Source organism: Scophthalmus maximus, chromosome 6 (genome assembly GCF_022379125.1).
Source record: "Scophthalmus maximus strain ysfricsl-2021 chromosome 6, ASM2237912v1, whole genome shotgun sequence".
Lineage (NCBI taxonomy): Eukaryota > Metazoa > Chordata > Actinopteri > Pleuronectiformes > Scophthalmidae > Scophthalmus > Scophthalmus maximus.
Window position 1 is genome coordinate 25,657,994 of NC_061520.1, and position 19,397 is coordinate 25,677,390.

The 19,397-nt window shown below is 47.1% G+C and overlaps 2 protein-coding genes across 2 annotated transcripts; both read right to left on the bottom strand.

Annotated features, from left to right (window-relative positions):
- Window positions 1-224: 224 nt before the first annotated feature.
- si:ch211-117k10.3 (Krueppel-like factor 15) lies at window positions 225-6,898 on the bottom strand. The gene is made up of 3 exons (XM_035632403.2): window positions 6,704-6,898; window positions 4,129-5,313; window positions 225-2,135 (listed from the first exon to the last, which is right to left on the bottom strand). Exons 2-3 carry the CDS (start codon window positions 5,244-5,246, stop codon window positions 1,967-1,969), a joined length of 1,287 nt encoding a protein of 428 aa, XP_035488296.1. The 5' UTR covers window positions 5,247-5,313; window positions 6,704-6,898; the 3' UTR covers window positions 225-1,966.
- A 3,680-nt stretch (window positions 6,899-10,578) lies between these two features.
- Window positions 10,579-16,879, bottom strand: LOC124850052 (solute carrier family 45 member 3). The gene is given in 6 exon segments (XM_047332573.1): window positions 10,579-10,758; window positions 12,171-12,399; window positions 13,059-13,297; window positions 13,299-13,333; window positions 13,444-13,776; window positions 16,870-16,879. Coding segments are annotated over 6 exon segments (1,026 nt in total).
- Between the last annotated feature and the right edge of the window lie 2,518 nt (window positions 16,880-19,397).

Consider the following 19,397-nt stretch of genomic DNA (forward strand, 5'->3'; position numbering starts at 1 on the left):
TTTATCCAGAAGCACTGGTGTTGCTCGAGGGAAGTTAAGATTGCCAGTAGCCTACTGTTTGTAGCAGTAACACTCTGCCGTTTTTCGACAGAGACGAGCCCGTTATGTGAAGCTTCCAGTTATACAGTCTGTGTGTGAAGCACCCGGAGGGCTCACAAGCACCAAAGTGTTGATGATAATGGTGAACGCACGACACGGTGCCGTTTATCCCGCCGGAGAAGAACACTTTTTCCTATTGGGTTGCGTGTGGGGTTTTTTTTTTGGCATTTTTCGGGTTCTGATACATTTTATGGAACTTCCGTGAGAGCACAACAAATTTCCACGAACACAAGTGCACTTGAGACCAGCAGATTTCGGCTTCATGGTTTGAGCATTGGGAAGAGAGAGGGGGACTTCAAATCCCAGACCATAATAATCAGGCCGATACGTCGATGGATCAGATTGATCACGCTACAATCAAACTCGTGCGAGACCGGGAACCTCTCCAGGAACACCATTGAATAGCTTAATGCACTGATTGAAAAAGTCCTCTTTGATTTAAACAAAAAACATCTATATAATATAAAGGCTACGAGTTGTACATGTTATCTTTGTCCTTTATGTTCAGTACACATTATATTGAGTATGCAAATACACATGATTGAATAGAATGTTAGCAACCTATCCAGCTGTTCACACTAGGAGTTTTTCTCGTTGCTAGAACCAACAGGAGAAAAAAAAAAACTTTACAGTAACTGCTACTGTAAGTAAGGAAGAGCAGCACGCTTTTTGAACCATCAAGCACTTTTGAAACATTGAGCCAGAGTATGAGCATACAGGCCGAGTAGCTTTCCAGTACGCACAAGTCGACCGCACAAGGATTTCGAAAGAGGTTTCTTTCAGAAACACGCAGCTTATGAACTGTCACACACCCAGGGTGTCGTTATTCGGTTGCTCTCATGGGGCCAGAACTGGGATTTCTGGTTTGGCAACCCCCAAGCTCGGAATCACAGTTAAATAAGAGCAGTCATATGGTAAGGTTATAAACAGTAGGATCGAGTGAGGTTTTGTGATATGGACAAAGGCGACTGATAGACATTTGGGGGGGCGTACCGGGGCCGAGCGAGGGCATACGAAGGGTCAAAACGAGGAGGATTTGCGGTCGGACGAATGCAATAAAGGCCAGGTTTGGATTCTTGAAACATCAGAGGACAAGGAGAATTCCTCAGCTGGGCTGAAATGTGAGCACAGCCACAGGTTTCGTTTTGCCTGGATCAATGTCTCGGCTTTGACTCTTAATATCAAGAGTCCTATTGTTCAGAAATCTTGTCTTTTTTTCTCCTTTTTTTTAACTCAGAGGAGACTTCTGCTGCTTCCGTCACAACTTCACCCCACAGGGGTGAAACTCTGCCACATCAACTGTGTCCATCCAAAGATCAGAACACATGGCATAGGTGTGCCGCTGAAAGAGGATGTTTCACTTTAAACAAACGTACAAAAATGCTGGGAAAGCTTCATCAACGTGGACCCTGAAGTTTGGCTGCGAGACAGAGGGGCGAATGCAAAAGTAGAAAAGGAGATAATATAATCGCAGACGCCGTTACTCCATTACCCACCCTAACCCCTCCTTGTGAACAGGGGCAGTATAGTGCCAGCAGAGGTTCGCAACACGGCTGTCTCCTGTTATGCCTTTTGTTTTATGCCTGCGTGTTTGTGTGTGTGAAGGCCAGGAAGTCCACTTTCAGCTGATTTTTTCCTGAGGTGGCTACTCAGAAGGAACAAGTGATACAATAAACAGGAGGGTGCAGAGAAAAATGCAAAAACGATGAGTGTGAAAACAGCAGCCAGCTCTCAAGGTTCTTTTTCGGAAAAGTTCTGCTCGTGAAGCACCAAAAGTCCTGAGGGAGACCCGGGCCCCGCCCCGGTCAATGCGCCGGCCTGGGTGGGCGGGGTGCAGGGCCGGGGGCGAGGAGGCCAGCTGAAGGTGTCACACGGTGGCTCTGATAATCCTGCTGGGCCTGGAGCCGCGGTGGACCTTCGTGTGTTTGGATAGGTGGTCGCTGCGGGCGAACTTCTTCTCGCACAGCGAGCACTCGTACGGCTTGATGCCGGAGTGGGAGCGCCGGTGGCGGGACAGTTCGTCCGATCGGGAGAACCTGGCGACACAAGGGCAGACGGCGGTGTGAGGAACACAGATCCCTTTAATGTGACTCTAGGATGCCCCCAATATTGACCTCCTCCCATAAGGTTATGGGATTGGTTTGGTTTGTTTTGTCTGTATGTATGGTTATTAGCAGGATTATTCAAAACAGATTAAAAAATGCTGTAAACTAGAAGTTGGGTTGTTTAACGTGACCTGAGTCGAGTGGTGCACGTGTCTTATTATATTTCATAAATCATCTCACACCACTATATGGGGAAGGTAAGACACGGGATTGAAACTGGTTCCCTCTAAAAAATAACCTCACGTGGTCTTCAGTGAAGGTGTCAATGAATACAAAATAATAAACAAAGCTGTTATGAATCTTTATCACAAAAGGTTTGATCAGTCCTTTTTTTTATATCAATAGCTTCTGACAGACTGGGCTGAAGCTCACAGGTAGGTTAACTCTCAGGTTAACTCATTAAAATATGAATAACAGTTATGATCAGTGTATATGATGGAATAGTAGCCAGAGGCCCAAAGGTTGGCCTTTAACATTCTCTGGAAGTCGTTCTCTGGACGGGCATGCGCTCGAACTGGCCGACTACGTTTCCCGCAGACTGGGTAGTTTTAATATTTGTGTCTGTCCGTTACTCAAAATGGATTTCCTGGACCATGTTACATTATTTCACTGGTACCTGAACCAACAATACCCACGAACACAACCCTTTGCATCAACCAGTGGGAAAATCTCCCCTTAAAGGTCCAGTGTGAGGGTTTATGGGGGAAAGTAAATGTATTATTAATATTTATGTTATTTACAATCATATTATCACCAGAAACTATCATCAGTTACCTCAGAATTTAGTTCTTTATAGCTGTGTTCCAATTCAGGGGCCGCCTCTTTCGGAGGCTACACTTGCAGTGCGGCTCCTTCCAAAGTGTTCGACAATTCTGTTCGGCCGCCATAGACCAGTCTCATTTTGGTTTCGGCCATCGCGGGTCTACACCGTTGACGGAGGAGGCCGGCCTCCGTCGGCCGCGTAGTCTACGTCCTCTAAAGGAGGCGGTCCCTGAATTGGGACAGGGCTAATATCTACATCAGGAGCGGGTGGGGCTGGGCGATAAAACGATAAAGATACTTATCGCAAGATAACTTTTCCTCGATAGAAATATAAGACGCAATCGATAGAACAATAGCGCCGTGCCGAACCAACCACGTGGCTGGAATAGAGTTACCGCCACGTCAAGGGTGAGCCACACAGCAGAGCGTAGGAGAAGCAGCCGGCAGCAGCTCACGCGTTGATGTTTGGGCTCCTGCGGCTCGTGCACACTGGTACGTCAGGAGTGAGAGCGAGGTAAAAGAGAAAATGACGCAAGAAATGTTAACTCGAGCGAGAGCGTTACCAAAGAAGACGTCCCGACGGACACGATCCGAGGCTCAAAAGACGAGGACATTGTTTAAAAGATGGGTTGGAGGAATATTTACAGTACGACTAGAAGCATTTGTAGCAGTTGTATCATGTTCTACACTACATTTTTCATTTTCTCACTTCTGACAGAAAATAAAGAATATTTAAACCAAAATTAACGTTGGTTTAAATATATTATGATATCTTCTCATCGCACAACCTTTACGCTTGACAGAAACAGTGATTGGATTTATATTGTGATATAAAGCGACATCGATCGATAGGGAAAAAATGATCGGGATAAGATTTTTTTTCACTATCCGGAGGCCTGGGAGTGGGTCTCTTCCACAGAGTCCATGTTTCTACAGTAGCCCAGAACAGACAAAGCTTTCCTGTTTTCATGTCGCCTGAAGGCTTTAGATTCTCTTAGATGATTAGAAAGTGATGGTGGGGGGTGGGGGGGGGGGACAGTTTGTTTGTTGTTTGTAACTCCACCAATAGATGCCACTGAATCCTACACACTGAACCTTGAATCTTACTCTAGTGTTTACGGTACACGGTACAGTACGGTACAGTTCACATCGCTTCACATACCTCCAGCCGCACTCGGGCCAGCTACACGTGTAGGGCTTCTCTCCTGTGTGCCGGCGGAAGTGAGCCTTCAGGTGGCTGCTTTTGGTGTACATCTTCCCACAGCCTGGGTGGGAGCACTTATGGACCCTCTCTGTGGGTGGCACTCTGGTCACACGGGGGGCCATGGCCTTCAAAAGACCACTGCCCTGGGCCCCAACCGCAGTCACACCCATAATCTCTACTGTCCTCATTGTGATGGGCAGAGGGGCGATCTTCACGTACTTCTGGTCGGCGGACTTGCCATCTCCGCTGTTTAGCGATAAAATGGTTGTGGGGGTGGAGGGCACCTGGGGGGTCAGCAGGGTGAGATTTTGTCCCGTGGCTCCTTGGAGCCCCATGATGAGATGAGTGAGCCAAATGCCGTTCTGGGCCCCCGGGGGAGAGGCCGCTGGGGCCTGAGGCTGGGCCAGAGGTAGGGGCTGGAGCTGGAGAACCAGCGGCGCACCCATGACCATCGAGGGGGTTACCGTGGATGACGAGGGGGTGACTTGGGCGGAAGGGGACATGTCAGCTGGGCTGGGGCTCTTTTGCTCATTGTGAGGGGTGTGAGGGCGAGAAGTGCAATGGGAGGCACGAGTCCCCGTGTCACTGCAAGAGTCTGAGGAGGAGGAGGGGGCCAGGGGCGCAGCGGATGACGGGGAGTCACCGGAGCTGCAGGGGAGAGGGGAGGCCTCCTCTTTTGGGACCATCAGCCCCTCTTTGACATGTCCCATCTTTTCCCTCAGGAACTCCTCAATGTCCTCCAGGGTCGGGGAGAATGGGGAAGAGGGATGGAAATTGAACTCTGGCAGTTTAGGCTCCGGACGCGCAGGTTCCTCTTCTGCTGTCGCCTCTAGAAAAATATGCAGACGTGCCCCATCGCCTTCGTCTTCATCCTCCTCCTCCTCCTCATCTTCGTCCTCCCCGAGGCCAGGGCTGTGCGTAGCCCCCAGTTCGCCTGCCTCGGGGCTGTCGCAGGAGGCCAAGCTGCAGGCGCCGTCTCCCAGGCCGAGGGAGAACAGGCTGCTGCTGCTGCTGCTGCTGCTGTCCCTGAACAGGTCATTCTCCAGACTCAGCGTTCTGCTGCCGACGGACACCATTGATCCAGGACGAGCACAGAAGAGAGGGTGCTGGTGAAACTCGACCCAGAAGAGGAATCACAAAAACCTGCAGAGGCAACATCGAGACAGGAGTTTATTACCTAGGAAAAAAGAATGACGAGAGATCTACCCCGATACCTTCAATCGTTTATGTTTTGCCATACTATAAATTAGAGCTGTAACAGTTAATCGATTAATTGATTAGTAATCGATTACTAAATAAATCACCAACTATTTTGATAATCGATTAATCGGTTCATTTTTTTTTCCTGATTTTCACCATTTTATGAACCAAACAACTAATCGATTAATCCAGAAAATAACCATAAGTTGCAGCCCTACGATAAATATATAGTATGTTAGATAGTTTGTTCCGCTTCATTTTGTAACTTTCCACTTGTTCCACTTTTTAGAGCAATAAAGTTCACTTTATGGTTCTTAACCATAAACTAATGGCGTAAACTGACGACAGTGTTTCCCAAAGCCAAACAATATTCGGTTTACTGTCACAGAGGAGCAAAGAAACCAGAAGACATTCACATTTAAGAAGCTGAAATCGGAAAAATGTGGGCCTTTTTTGTTTTAACGAAAACCACTGGAAACGATTAATCAATTATCTAAGATAGTAGTCGGTTACTAGTTGATTGACCGTCGCAGCTCTGGGGGATTTGATCAAATGACAACAATAATAATAGAATAATTCAAGTTTTAAAACGAGATGTTGACACTGTGCCCCCTGTACAAAGATCATCTTCACAGTTATCATTTCACCATGTAGGTGTTTGTACATCAACTGGGCAGTGGCAAAAAAAAAAAAAATTATATATATATATATATATATATATATATATATATATGAGAAATGGTCCATTTCTCGCGACAATGCAAATTCCTACAATGTCAAAAGTTTAAAACTTTAAAGAGCCGCCGGACCGCGGGGAGTGTTTCCCCGGTCCTCTGTCTGCGCCCCGGACCCCGAGTTGGTCTGCGGGGCGCAGACGGACGCAGACGCAGCGGTAGGATCACCCCCCCCCCCCCCCCCCCCCCCCCCCCCCCCCCTCCCTCCGTCCGTCCGCTTATGTAAAGGCTGTTTGTTGCTGCTGTCACCGCGCCAGGCACATGTTGCAGCAGGGCCTCCTGGCGACCAGGCGAGCCACGCGCGCGCGCGCACGGGCGCGTCAACATATGGCGAGGGGGGGAAAAAAGAACTCTCCGCGACAGAAAAAAAGCAAGAAAAACGCATCGTGCTCGTGGACGCGGAACAAAAAGTGTGTTTGTTCAGAAGGAGGCGCGGTCGTACGCACGAACGAGGCGATCCGCCCGACTGCAGCTGCGCCTGCACGGGAATCCACGAGCCTCAAGTTCGGCTGGGTCATAAAAAAAAATATGGTTCTATTTGTGCTCCTGCGTCTCTCCGGACGACCCGAGCGGGCCGACCCCGGGCCCACTCCACCTACCGTGCGTCTGCGCTCGGACGGAGGTTCGACGCGGCGCCGTCGATGGCCTCGCTGTCGTGCGTTTCCTCTTTCCGCCGTCGTGTTGTGGCCGTGGCACGCTCACACATCCCGTCCTTGCCACGGGTCCATGTTGGCATTCCTTCTCCCTGCGTCACGTGACCGCGGCGCCGCACAACTCCGGAGGCACGGGTCCCGCTCCGCGCGCGCCATTGGCCGAGCGCCGCGGAGGCTCGCCCTAAGAGGAGCGCTCCGATTGGCTGCCGCTCGATAAATTCTGACTGCCATGTGTTTATGGGGGGGGCGGGGGGGGGCGCACTGTGGCAATACTTAGCAGGATACAATGTGGCCTATTGATGGTGTACACGAGGGGGGTACAAGATAATGGACGCACCTATTAATGTAACATCTAAGCCTTTCCACCAGAACATCTTCAGTGCTCCTCATCCTGCTGCCTCTGCTGCATTTAGAAACTTGACTTGTTGTTGCAGTTGTCTGTGGAGGGATTCATCTGGGCCCAGGGCGCCTGATGTTTGCTGAAGAACATAAGGGAACCACTAACACGTACAGTATTGATCTCTATTAAAGCCTCCACTTTCTGCTCCTCCAAATAATAAATGTTGGGACGACTCATCCCATCCCGAGCAGAGTGTCCAACGATGTCATGCAAGGAAACGTTTGGACTATTTAAATTAGGATTGAAATGGACGGAGGACGTATGAATGGAGCACAACACACTGTTTTCATCGAGTAAATCATTTACCTGCAAAACCTATTTTGGCCAGTGACCGAACTGTACCATCCAGTAACATCATAAACCGTAAAGACACAATAAAATAAATGGCTCATGACACACTTTCATTTGGTCATATGACACTAAAGTATCATGTTTGTTCATGTTCGGTCCGTGGGGCTGAGAGAAGCTTCTGTCTCTTGATTCTTTTACAGTATCAGTTTAGGTCCGTGATGATGCTGCAGATGTTTGTTCGCTGTGACTGACATCACAGCTTTCCCAAAAAGACTCTATAATAAACAAACTCCACAATCATCTTTCCGCTGTTCGTTCTTTCTGCGAGAAAATAAGAACTGTAGACATGGATTATGAAGTCAGGTCACCAAAACCAACTGTACAACAGTTTGCAAAGCTTGTGGTTCAAGTTATAATTATTGTTTTCGTTGTAGCTGATAAAAAAGGACACTCCTCTCAGCTTTATTATATCAAGTTATGCAAGATTCCTTCTCAATCTTGAGTCCTCGGCCTATTTCACAACTGAAACCTGACTTTGCAGGGCCATCGCAGACTCGGCCCTGCCTGCCAACGACAATAGGTAAGACAAACTGATGTGGTAACTAGGGGCCGGGACAAATGATGTCAGGGTATATCAGGATGAAGGGGGAACGTGCGCCGCCTGGAAGTCACAAGTAGTGTAATCGTCTCCTGCAGGCCTCTTCTAGACAGAGACGTTGACCAGGTTTTGGCTGAATGCTGCTGTACCACATGGGACGGTTTCCATCCAGGGTCTTACTGAAATAACATTTTCTCCAGTTCAGTAGAGGGCTACATAGTGAGTTTTCACTTACTGCAATTAGAAAAGGTGACATCTTTACATAACATTTAATCAATGTTAACAGTTTAAAAACTATAGCGTCAAACCTGGAAAATTAAAAAGAGGGACGCACGTCTTCAAAAGTACAACAGAAGGAACATGTATTTGAATATATCAAACGAAAAGCTTTCTTCCGCCAAGAATTTTCTTTCATTTCCTCCGAAACAGAGGCCGGGAATGCTGGATGACGGAGAATCCTTTATTGAGCATATATGTTTTACACGGGAAATTTGACTGAGAATCAAACAGGCAACCATAAGGTCCCGAACTTCTCTCACCTCTCTGACCTCGGAATTTGACGTGTATTTGGAAAAAAAAACTCCAATTTAATGAGTGGCCTGATGTGAAACAAAACATCTCTCAGAGGAAAGGGCCTCCTGCTAGAATCCGACCGAACGAGGACACCCGCCGTGTTAAACATGAAATGAAGCTCAAACCATCATCACATCCCTGTGTCCACCAGCACCGTGATGAACTTTGTGAAGTTCAGTGAACATCCTCCGCCTGGACTCGATGCTGACGGTCTGCTGTATGAAGGGGCCCTCTGGTGGTTCAGACAGCAGATAATGACAGATTTCTTTTTTTCTTTTTCCTTTTTACCAACATCTTTCGTTTTGGAGATGCTCGTTGACATGATGCTCTCCCCAGCCCCTTATCCGGAACCTTAACCCCCACAACTGCATGCCAAATCCAAAGCTTTATCCTATAAACCTAACTCTCAACCCCAACCCTACAGCCAGGTCTTAATCCCCGAGCAGCCCTTCGAAGTTGTGAGGACACTTTCCCCGTTCGAGTGAATTCAGTGCGGTTGTAGAGCTCGAAGTAAGCACCAAGTGTTGAATCCGCTCAATGGGACGAAGCGTGGGAGGTCAGGTGAAGAAGTGTAACACAATTAAGAGCTAGGGTGCGGTCGATTTTTCAAATTGGCTTAGGACGTTTCCTAAATCTTGTAGTGACCCGGAAGTATTTCATCGGCAGCCGTGATAAGAGCTGTTCAGATTCTCTAAATGCATAGGAAAGGTGCGTCAATGCCTCCTTTCTTATCTCCTTTAGCATAGGGTACACTGGACCTTCCTATGCGAAAGGAAAGGAGAAATAGACGCCCCACAATTCATTGCGGCAGCGATATTTAACGTGACGCGCCATGCACAAACGTAAACGATTCAATCCGAAGTAGAAGAAGAAGAAGAAGAGTATGAATATGACCCAGAAGAGACACATGTCGTCATGTCAGTTACCGTTACATATGAATCATGTGATGTCACACGGTGGTAAAACACTCTGAAACATGCTGATGGAGCCGCTGCGTGTTTTTTGCAGTCCATCTTCAGAAATGTGTAGTTTCACCACGACAGACGCACGCCAATAACAACCGCCGTCGCGTGACGACACAGTTTAGTGTTAGTGGCTGTCGGCTTTTCCTTAGTCCTATGAATCCTCCTTTCCACCTTTCCATGATGTTTTCCACTGAGGTCAAGGAATAGACGACAGGAAGGACGATCCAAATCCGACCCACTAGTTCGGCCTGTTAGGATGTCGGAAGCTTTTTATAGTGTGGAAGCTTTAGTCAAAACATTCTTGTGCTTATATAAAATAGCGGCAATATAATTTCACACATATCCCTCGAGTGCAAGCGTGTCCAAGCAACCTTCATGAGAAAAAACTGGCATGAGTGCAATGTTTGAACGTCCTTGGTCGTATCCAATGTGCCTATTTGTTCACCTTGACGGACTCAAGAGGTCTGCATTGTCCCGGAGAACGATGACGCGTTCTGGTGCCAGAGGTGGAGCGACGAGAGAGCAGGGCATGGGGAGAACTTTTCACAGTGATATCTTAATCACTGACCCAGATCACAAATAAGGAGCGCAACCGGTACGGTGGGAAACAGCTGGGAAAGTGCGATTTTAAGGGTTGATTTAACCCTAACCCTCTCCCCCTATTGAGTTATTATTTCGTTCCCGTCTCACTGGCTCTAACTGATCCTCCAGAAGCCGAACAGAGCATATGGATGGAAGGACACGCAAGCATAATGCGGCGCACAAGGAGTGTCAAGACTCCACTGTGGTTTCTTAGCAACAGTACACAGCAGGAGATCACTCCCCATTTCTCCCTATGCAAGGGATACTAAAAAAAACTAATTTTATACATGTACACCCACACAATCCTGTATGGATGGCCTTAATGCGATATATGTGACAGTAACGCCCAAGATCAGTCCGTGTCACTCAGGATGCATCCCTTCCACACAGCAACCATTTCAGCACACAGAGGTCATGTGCTGCTGTACATCTGATGGTCTTGCTGGAGAGACGGCTGCAGGTCGGCGAGGCCGTAGAGGACGCTGGCGGAGCAGGGCAACGCCAGCAGGCTGAAGCGGCAGGCGGAGGCCGCGTGGGCCCGCACGCTGTTCACCAGCTGCACTACCAAGCGGAGGAATATTGCCGGCAGCACCTACAGGAGATATATCATTCGATTTTCAGTGATCACAATTAAAAGTATATTGTTGTTTTATGGGTAATCAGACTGAATTGCCCTTTTCATTTATTGAGTTGGAGAGTGACGGGTGTGGCGGGTGGCGGGGGGGTGAACTTGGATTAACCAACCAGTAACAAGCAACGTCCCGCTGCCGTCATCGTCAGACGACAGGGGAGTTGCGCCAGATGTCGCTAAGACATTTTTTCTTAGGCCACAACCAGCTAAGAGATCGAGAACGTGATTGGTTGTACACTCTTTTTTTGAAAGGTTTTTTATGGCGGTTGGCGACCAGCGTAACAGGCGCATTAGATCGTCCTTCTGCTCCGGAGTTTTCCCTTGTGTTCTCAGACAGTGGCAAATATTAAAATGTGGCGGAAAGGCGAAAGAAGAGTGGTAGATGTATTGTAGTGCTGTCGTTTTGATAGGTTCGAAAGAAGTTGTCGTTTGATGTTTAATGTAGTGTCCAACGGCAACGAACCGTTACCCCAACTGTAACAGTAACCGAATGAAACGCTGCATTTTAAAAGCTTAAAAAGTGTAAAATCAAAGAAAATAGGTGAGATGTTACGACGTTGCCCGACATCTTTCGAATTCCAGGAGAGGTGACAAGGTGCATGCGCAAGCGGTGGACCAATGAACGAGCTCATTCTTATCTGGTTGTTGGTGCCGTGTTCTCGGCCTGTTTTCTCTCTGCTCTAGGAGAAATATACTGATTTCGCAGGAGTTATTTTTATTATTTGGTTTAAAACAACCTGTGCAGCGGCAATAATCAAACCTTTGTGGCCAATGTTTGGTCACATAGGCTGTGCTGTATATAAAGATAGAAAATTAAATGGAAGCCAACTATCTGGATCGCCCCCTGGTGGCTGGCTGTAGTATAGGTCAAAATCCATGTTAGCAGATGGGAAATGGACCAAACCGAAAAAACAAAACAAGTTCAAGTCTTTATCTTTCTAACAGGTTTGGTATTACTCACTGATTTAACGCTATAAAAATTACAGCCACACCTTTTTTCAGCAGCTTTTGGGCAGCGGTAACAGAAAGCATACGAGACATATATTATGCTCGCCGTTGGGTAAGGACTGCAGTTACAACGGTTGCATCGCTTCACTGACGGCTGCAGTGACTGTGGCAGTCAGATTAGACTCCTCCTGAACTGTGAGGCTGAATATATATGTAAATGAATCAATTAATGCACATTTTCCCTCCAAAGGAATTTGTATTGTTCGAGATTTTGTGGTCTTGCCATAGTTGACCGATACATTTGGTGTGTTTTACATGATGGAATCTGCTTCATGTGTCACAGTGTCCCCCAACAAATAATCATCAGTCAGTAATTTCGAAAAAAAAACAACCAATAGATTCATGTTCAAATCAGCCACCCTCACCTGTGAGACCAGGAAGGCACTGTTCAGTATCACGACGTCATAACACATCCCTCTCTGGCGGGCTGGTGTGCAGCCCGCTTCACCTCTCCCATCTTCACCCTGAATCAGGGAAGTGTGGGGCAACCCGACAGAGGTGACGTCCCCTGATGAAGTCAGCCGGCTGGGTAAACTCTGGGTCATCACTTTCGTCGAGCAAACAAGGTCTTGGACCGGATGTGGTGAGAAAAACCTTGACGAGAGGAGGATGACAAATTTGCAAATACTGACAATACCTAAAATGGAGGTGATATGCCAGATGAGAGGATTGATGCAAGGCTTTACACGAGGAGTCGCTACAGCTGTCCGAGGCTGTACTTTTGCACATGGACTTATTATTAAGGATAATAATAAAAAAGAAGTGGTGCTATGACCTAAATGTTAACATCAGCATGCTCACAATGAAAATACTACATGTGGAAGCTAAAGAGGAACAATATTTAGCATGTTCAACACTTTATGGCCAATGTACAGTCAAGTTAAAGCTACAGTGTGTAATTTTCAGAAGAATGTGTTCACAGAAATTGAACATATTGTCCATAACTATGTGTTCATATATGTACAATCACCTGCAACAAAGAACCGATGTTTCTCCGTCCACTATAAATGAGTTGAAGTGAAATGAAATATAGTTACATGAGGTGGACCCGACCCACGCGTAAGTCGCCATGTTTGCTACGTCGTGTTGTGCTACGTTCCGGTTCCACTGCGACTCGGGAGGTCGGGAGAAAAAAATGACCACCCCGACTTACGGGGTCCGAGTTCCGAGGTATAATTGAACACAGCATGAAATACGGTTGAATGTAAATGACTCGGATTGTGTGCATGATGCCGGAGTGTGTGTGCTTGTACCCGACATGTCCGTTCGAGTGATGGAGGCGCAGCAGTGTGTACGGCACGACCTCGAGGACGCAGAGCATGTGGCCCGTCACGGCGACCGTGCGGGTGACGGCTGTCACGCCGTCTGACCGGCTCATGGCGGCGGCGGCGGCCAACGCCAGCAGGGCCACACCGGAGATGTTCACCACCCTGGCTCCCAACAGTGCAACCCAGCGGCCCATCCCCACCGAGCACAACAACTGCACTTCCGTTCTGCAGGAAGAGCCGCAGACTGGCCATACGCACACCTGCACCGCAGGAAATGTGTGCATGAGCCAAAAATAACCCCAATAAAACTGGATGGGCAAAGTCAAAGAAGAACTTCTCCTCCTGTACCTTCATCGCTGTGACTTAGCACCTGGCACCCCCTTGGTAAAACCCCTCGCCCATGAAGTCAGTGAAGAAAAGGGACAAAACTCAGCGTGGAAACCCTGAAGCCAGTGCCGGAATAGGTCAGGGCAGTACGTGCCCCTCCGGCTCTTTAAAGGGCTGTAGTCCGCCGTCTTTGCCTCTCTCCTTCTGTTTCCAGTCTCCTCTGGGATGAAGATGGCAGTGACGAGGCAGCCGAGGAAGAGGAAGGTGAGTAGGGTGTAGATGAAGGCCTCCTGGCCTCCCAGGTATGTTCCTACGCGTGTTTGCCTCCAGTCCACAGCAGGAAACGCAGAGTTTAACAACGACGACCCTCCAGGTTCTGCTCAAGTCTGTGCCAGTCAATGCATGAAGTGGATCTTGAGAAATTGTATCTGTGCTCTGCTTTACTGCCCCAACCTGGATTTATTTATGATTTTAAGGTCACTGTGAAAATTGGAAGTTACTTTGGCACCATCTGGTGGTAGTATGAAAAAAGACACAAGACAGGGAGCCTGGGGACGTGATACCCCTTTCACATAGGAGATGTGTGCACAATACATATTTTTGGGAATGCACTGTCCTTATCTTTCAATCTAGCGTCTCCATCAGTTCAAAAATTTCAAATTTTCTTTGGTTTTTTCCCCCAAATACCAACAGAATGACAAGCCCATCAGCCTCAGCTGTACTTATAATAGTGAACACGCATGGTGAACGCGCAGAGTGAACCAAAGCAGAATGATTGTGGGCCAGGGGCAGTTTCGAGGTGACTCCACAGCCTCCCGTGAGATATAACAAGGCACACACCTTGACCAATCGGCTGAGAGTTGTCTTGTTGAAACCGGGTGCCTTAAAATGATTTAATTAAAAATGAAAATGTGGCACGGAGTGTCTTTAAGAAAAGGTTTTAAATAATGAGGGTTCTGGGACCTGCTGTACCTTCTCACTAATAAACCTCTCTCAAGGATCAACTGAATGACTGAGATGTCAGTTCAGCGGACAGGGCAGAGAGGCAAGAAAGACAGCACACGGCTGCAGGCGGCAAACGACAAATGACGGAAAGGACAAGTGACACACGGTGAAAAATGGCCGTTCTCCATGGCAGCTTAACATTCTGCCATGCATTCACCAAAATGAATGAAGTGGGGTGACAGAACCAGAGGAGGTGTGAGCTTGAACACGTGCCTCACCCCTGGCATCCTCCCAAGCTGACCATCAAGGAATTAAGGGGGAATGCTCTGCGGTCCTCCTCGGGTCTGACAGCAGGGCCCCCACCACGGTGTAACGGGCCTGTGGAGACAACGCTGGAGTATCTCCACTATCATAGTTATACAATTTGATTTGTGGACCTTAAGGGAAAATAACAACCTTACAAGGATTGCAAAGGTGGAACCACTTTTATTGTTTTGCAAACGTCAAGTGAGTCTTGTGCTTCTCCGATGAAATCCTGAGTTAAGTCCCAGGTCACGACTGACAAGTTCCAAGAGTTAAGAGTCCCGAAGAAGTCACAATGTGATCTTAATCAAAGATAGTGCCAGTTTAACAACAGAGTGTTGTTAAAGTGTCTGCCCGACTGTCCTTCGACTTTCTTAACAAGCCACTTTTCCCAACTTCGATGTTGTCGCGTGTGATGCTGAGAACCTGAGGAAGAGCAGCGTCCATTGTGAGGTTCGAGACTCTGGCCTAAACACCCAAAAATCACAGAATGGACGTTTTTGTACATGAAGCCCATTACCCCCATCAGGCTATGTTTTATATAACGATGCCATAAAAAATGATCATATTAAATGGTATGTGTTTCTGTCCTTCTCTGCCATACTTTTACCTCTTGAAAACTAGCACCTGAATAGTTACCTGGTCATTTTCCATCGAAGTCATTTGAATGTTACTGAGAGAATAACCACGCGTAACCCTGCGTTTAGCCTCAGGGGACTTGACTACGGGGTCTCTCAAAAAAATCAATCAGCTGCACCGGTTCTTTTAAATCAAGACTGAAGAATTCTCTGTTTGCCGCTGCCTTTCAGTAAATAAACTGTCTATACATTTCTTGTACTGCACTGTAACTTTTATTCCCCCGTCTTATTCTACTTTAGCATGTTTTTATTTTCTCTTTTTAATGATTGATATTTAATGTCATTTTATGCGTTTCTTCCCAATGCTTTTGTTGTTTCATGTAAAGCACTCTGAATTACCCTGTTGTTGAAATGTGCTATACAAATAAAGCTGCCTCGCCCTTAAAGTGTGACACCAGCAACACTGTCATGTATTGAATTGTGCCTTCACCTAGGGGGACTGTGTCTTCGACCTAGACAGCAGCTGACCTACATCTGTGAATTATTGACCAGGGGGAGAGGGGCTGTTTGGTTCTCCTCGGGCACAGTTTGAGGTGTAGACATGTTGCAGCAGCTAACTCAACAGTCCACAGGCGCTCGTCAGACACACGGCCACAGTCGGAAGGACAGAACCCCCGGACCATGTATCCAGCCTCAACACCTGTGTACTGTATCCCTCACAGAAATGTCAGAGACCACCAGGAATAAGACCATAAAATCCACTGTCCATGTATGGAACGTTTCCCCTGGCGATTGTCCTGTTGCCATTGCTCTTAGAAATGATCACCAAGATAAATGAGTTTGCATGACATGGCATGACAGTGGAACATGGTGTACATGTGGTCTTTATTTTCTCTCCAAAATCAAAAATTCAAACGCTTAAATTAGGAAGGAATTGATATGCTGGCATGTCACCTGCTAACACTGGCATGCCTGGCTGGATCGTTGCTTGGTCACACAAGTGACTAGCATTTCAAAAACAAAGATGTATTTCTTTGATTGGCAGTGGAGATTGGTTGACCAACGCTGACATTGACAATCCTATTATTAATTGGACAGTCCTCATTCTCAAATCCCGTTAGAAACATCTAAACTTTGTCCTGCTTGAGTTCATTTCTCATCCTCTTTGTTTTTTTAATTGTGGGCAATTATTCGTAATAATGTGTTTTTTCCTGTTAGCACCTCTCAATGAGTGCTCAAATAACTATATAAGCCAAAACCAGATAACCAAAGTCTTTTGAACCCAAATAATAAATTGAATTTTAAAGTAATTAGAGGTGATCTTGATCTGTAGCTTTTAATGACTCAGACCATTGTTTGACTCCAAATAAAAAATAGTGTATAGCAAATCCATTGCAAAGGTTTGTCCCACCTTTGTGTTGCCAACCTTGCACCTTTGTCTTTGACTATCCCCCCCATAATAGCAAATAATAAGAAAATCTAGCAATTTCTTTTTAACAATCGAACAAAACTTTGGTACTTTCTGTGGAGGAGAGTCGCCAGCATGGCCTTGCGAGTTCAAGTCACACCTCTATCTTGTGCACAGTGTGAGAGACACAATAAGGAAAAGTATTCTGTCGCTTCAAACCGTCTCGTCAACTTACCGAGCACCATGGACGCGTAGCGTTCCTCCGCGCCGGTCTGCAGCACCAGAAGAAGGTTCCCGTGGCCACGCACACCTCCAGCCCACACGATAAAATGCTCCCCAGTAACACTTTCCCCATCAGGCCTCGCGACGGATTTTCCACCTGCATTTCGGTTTAATCACTTGCTCAACAGTCTTGTTTGAATGTAGGAATCATTTCGCTGTGTACAATATATATATGGCCCTTGTGGTATGTCAGTACAATAATAATAAACCGGTATCCCAGTGTGCTGATTGTCAGTTGTGGAACATTTCCATGGCATGCGTTGTGTGAGTACAAGAGAGTGTAAGACAGGTTCGTCTTCAGAGGAGTCTGTCGTGGAAAATCTTTTGTGCGTCTGGCAGAGAGGCTGGAATAAAGATTCTTTGAACAAAGTGGATTTCGTCTAAGTATTCTATTCTGTCGCGAGCAGAAGGCAAACAGGTTTCACAGAGCACACGGGGGAGTCTGAAAAAGTGCTCTCTGAGGTTTGTCTTCAGCAGAGCTTTATAGTGATAAGACAAAGAGGAGTTTCCAGTGATAGAGGTCTGCCCACAAGCAGTGAGGTCTGCAAAAAGATATATGGAGGAGGTCAAGGTAAGGGAAGAGTGTAAGGATATATGGCAGAGGATGGGAGTATGACAGGGAATGGGAGCAGGGGGTAGGTAATGGAGGAATTTAAAGGGAGGCATAAGCTATCAGGTTTTCACAGAACAGTGCATGTGATATAGAACTATGAATCACAGTATAAAGTATATGTAACACAGTATATAGAATATTTTCTATTACATTCCCTCCTTTTGAATAGATATATTAATCACAACAGTAGAGCTTCAGGAAACATCAAACATATTACACCAAGAAGGTTTAAAATACTCCATCATACAGAACTCATCTTTAAAACAAGCAAAAGGGCTGTTTTTGGTTTCAGTAGTTGAGCTGATATGTTTAGCAAGCAATGAGAGGAGGGTTTCAAACATAACTAAACAGTAGAAATTTCGTCAATCAAACCCATGGAATCGTCATAAGCATCATCATCATCATCATCATCATCATCATCGGAATAAGTATCATTAGAATCAATGTAGGAAGGGGTAGGATACAGATCTGGTGTCTTGGCAGACACACATGAGTACACAACCATGTGAGCAGAGAACATGTTTACAACCAGACGACGGAAGAGAGGGACGATGCAGAATGCGAAGATCACAATCACGAAAGAGATAAGAATCAGAACGAGTGTGGAGCGTCGGAGACCACAAAATTGTTGGACTGTAACGTGCTAATACCTTTACTCTCGGACGGTCAAGGGTGGCCCTGTGGGGAGCGGAACCCTTTTGCAGTGGCTGGCGTGAATCCACGTTGCTCTCACTGCCACTCTCACAGCCGTGTGTGTGACCAGAAGCACTTGGAACGGTCCCTGCCACCGTCTGGATCGCCAGTTCTTTCTCACGAAGTCCTTTACCACCACGTAGTCACCTGGCTGACTCCTGTGTGGCTGGCTCTCAGCTGGGTGTGGGGGAGCTGCGGCTACCTGCTTCCTTATGTCAGATAGGGTAGAAGATAGACCCACACAATAGGACAAAATGTTGCTTTCACAGAGGGTTGTCGAGGGGGGGGGACTCCCTCGGGTGAGCCACACCAATGTGGGGAGCTACTGCGAATAACACTTCAAAAGGACTAAGAATATTTCTCGTTCTTTTCCTCATCCTCGTGCACATCAGAACCAGCGGCAGAGCTTTTGTCCATGGGAGACCGGTTTCTTCGCAGCATTTGGCCAATTTAGTTTTTATTGTTCCATTCTCTCCCTCCACAGCGCCTCCGCTGGCTGGGTGATAACGCACAATGCGTTTCTAGATCAATGCCCAAACAGCAACTTACTTCTTGAACGGCTTGGTTGACAAAATGTGTCCCGTTGTCGCTGGACAATCTGCTCGGGATTCCCCATCTGGGAAAAATTTCGGTGAGCAGTGCTTTCGCTACTACTCCAGCTGTTTGTTTCGAGGCGGGGAAAGCTTCCACCCATTTGGACCACATATCTACCATAACCAGACAATGTTTCTTGCCTTCACATGTTCAAATGGTCGTGTAGGTGGTGGGTGCGCCGCCTGTGCTGACACTTGCACTGGTCTCCCTACGTTATGTGTTGCACACGTGACGCAGGCTTGACAATGTTTTTGAGCAAAAATGAAAAAACCTGTTGTGAACCAGTATTGATCAACCATACTCAACATCCCCCCTTGTAACACATGGTCTAACCCATGTGTCAACTTTGCAAAGTGAGCAAAAAAAAGTGTTTTGGGAGGCAAGGGTTACCATTCGGCCCCCACAAAACTCCATCACTGAAAGTGCATCCTGAAGAGGACCACAGACGTTTCTCCTCCGGTGTGGAGAGAGCCTGCAGTTGGGAGAGGGAGGGAGGGAGGGAGGGAGTGAGGGAGTCAGTCAGGGAGTCAGACGCGTGTCTGCTGCAAAGCTACATTTATCCTTTTCCGCAGCTGCCACTG

Coding starts and splice junctions, on each gene's coding strand:
- si:ch211-117k10.3 (XM_035632403.2), bottom strand. CDS start 5,246: ATGGTGTCCGTCGGCAGCAGAACGCTGAGTCTGGAGAATGACCTGTTC. Junction 2,136..4,128: donor TGGCCCGAGTGCGGCTGGAG/GTATGTGAAGCG, acceptor TTGTGTCGCCAG/GTTCTCCCGATCGGACGAAC.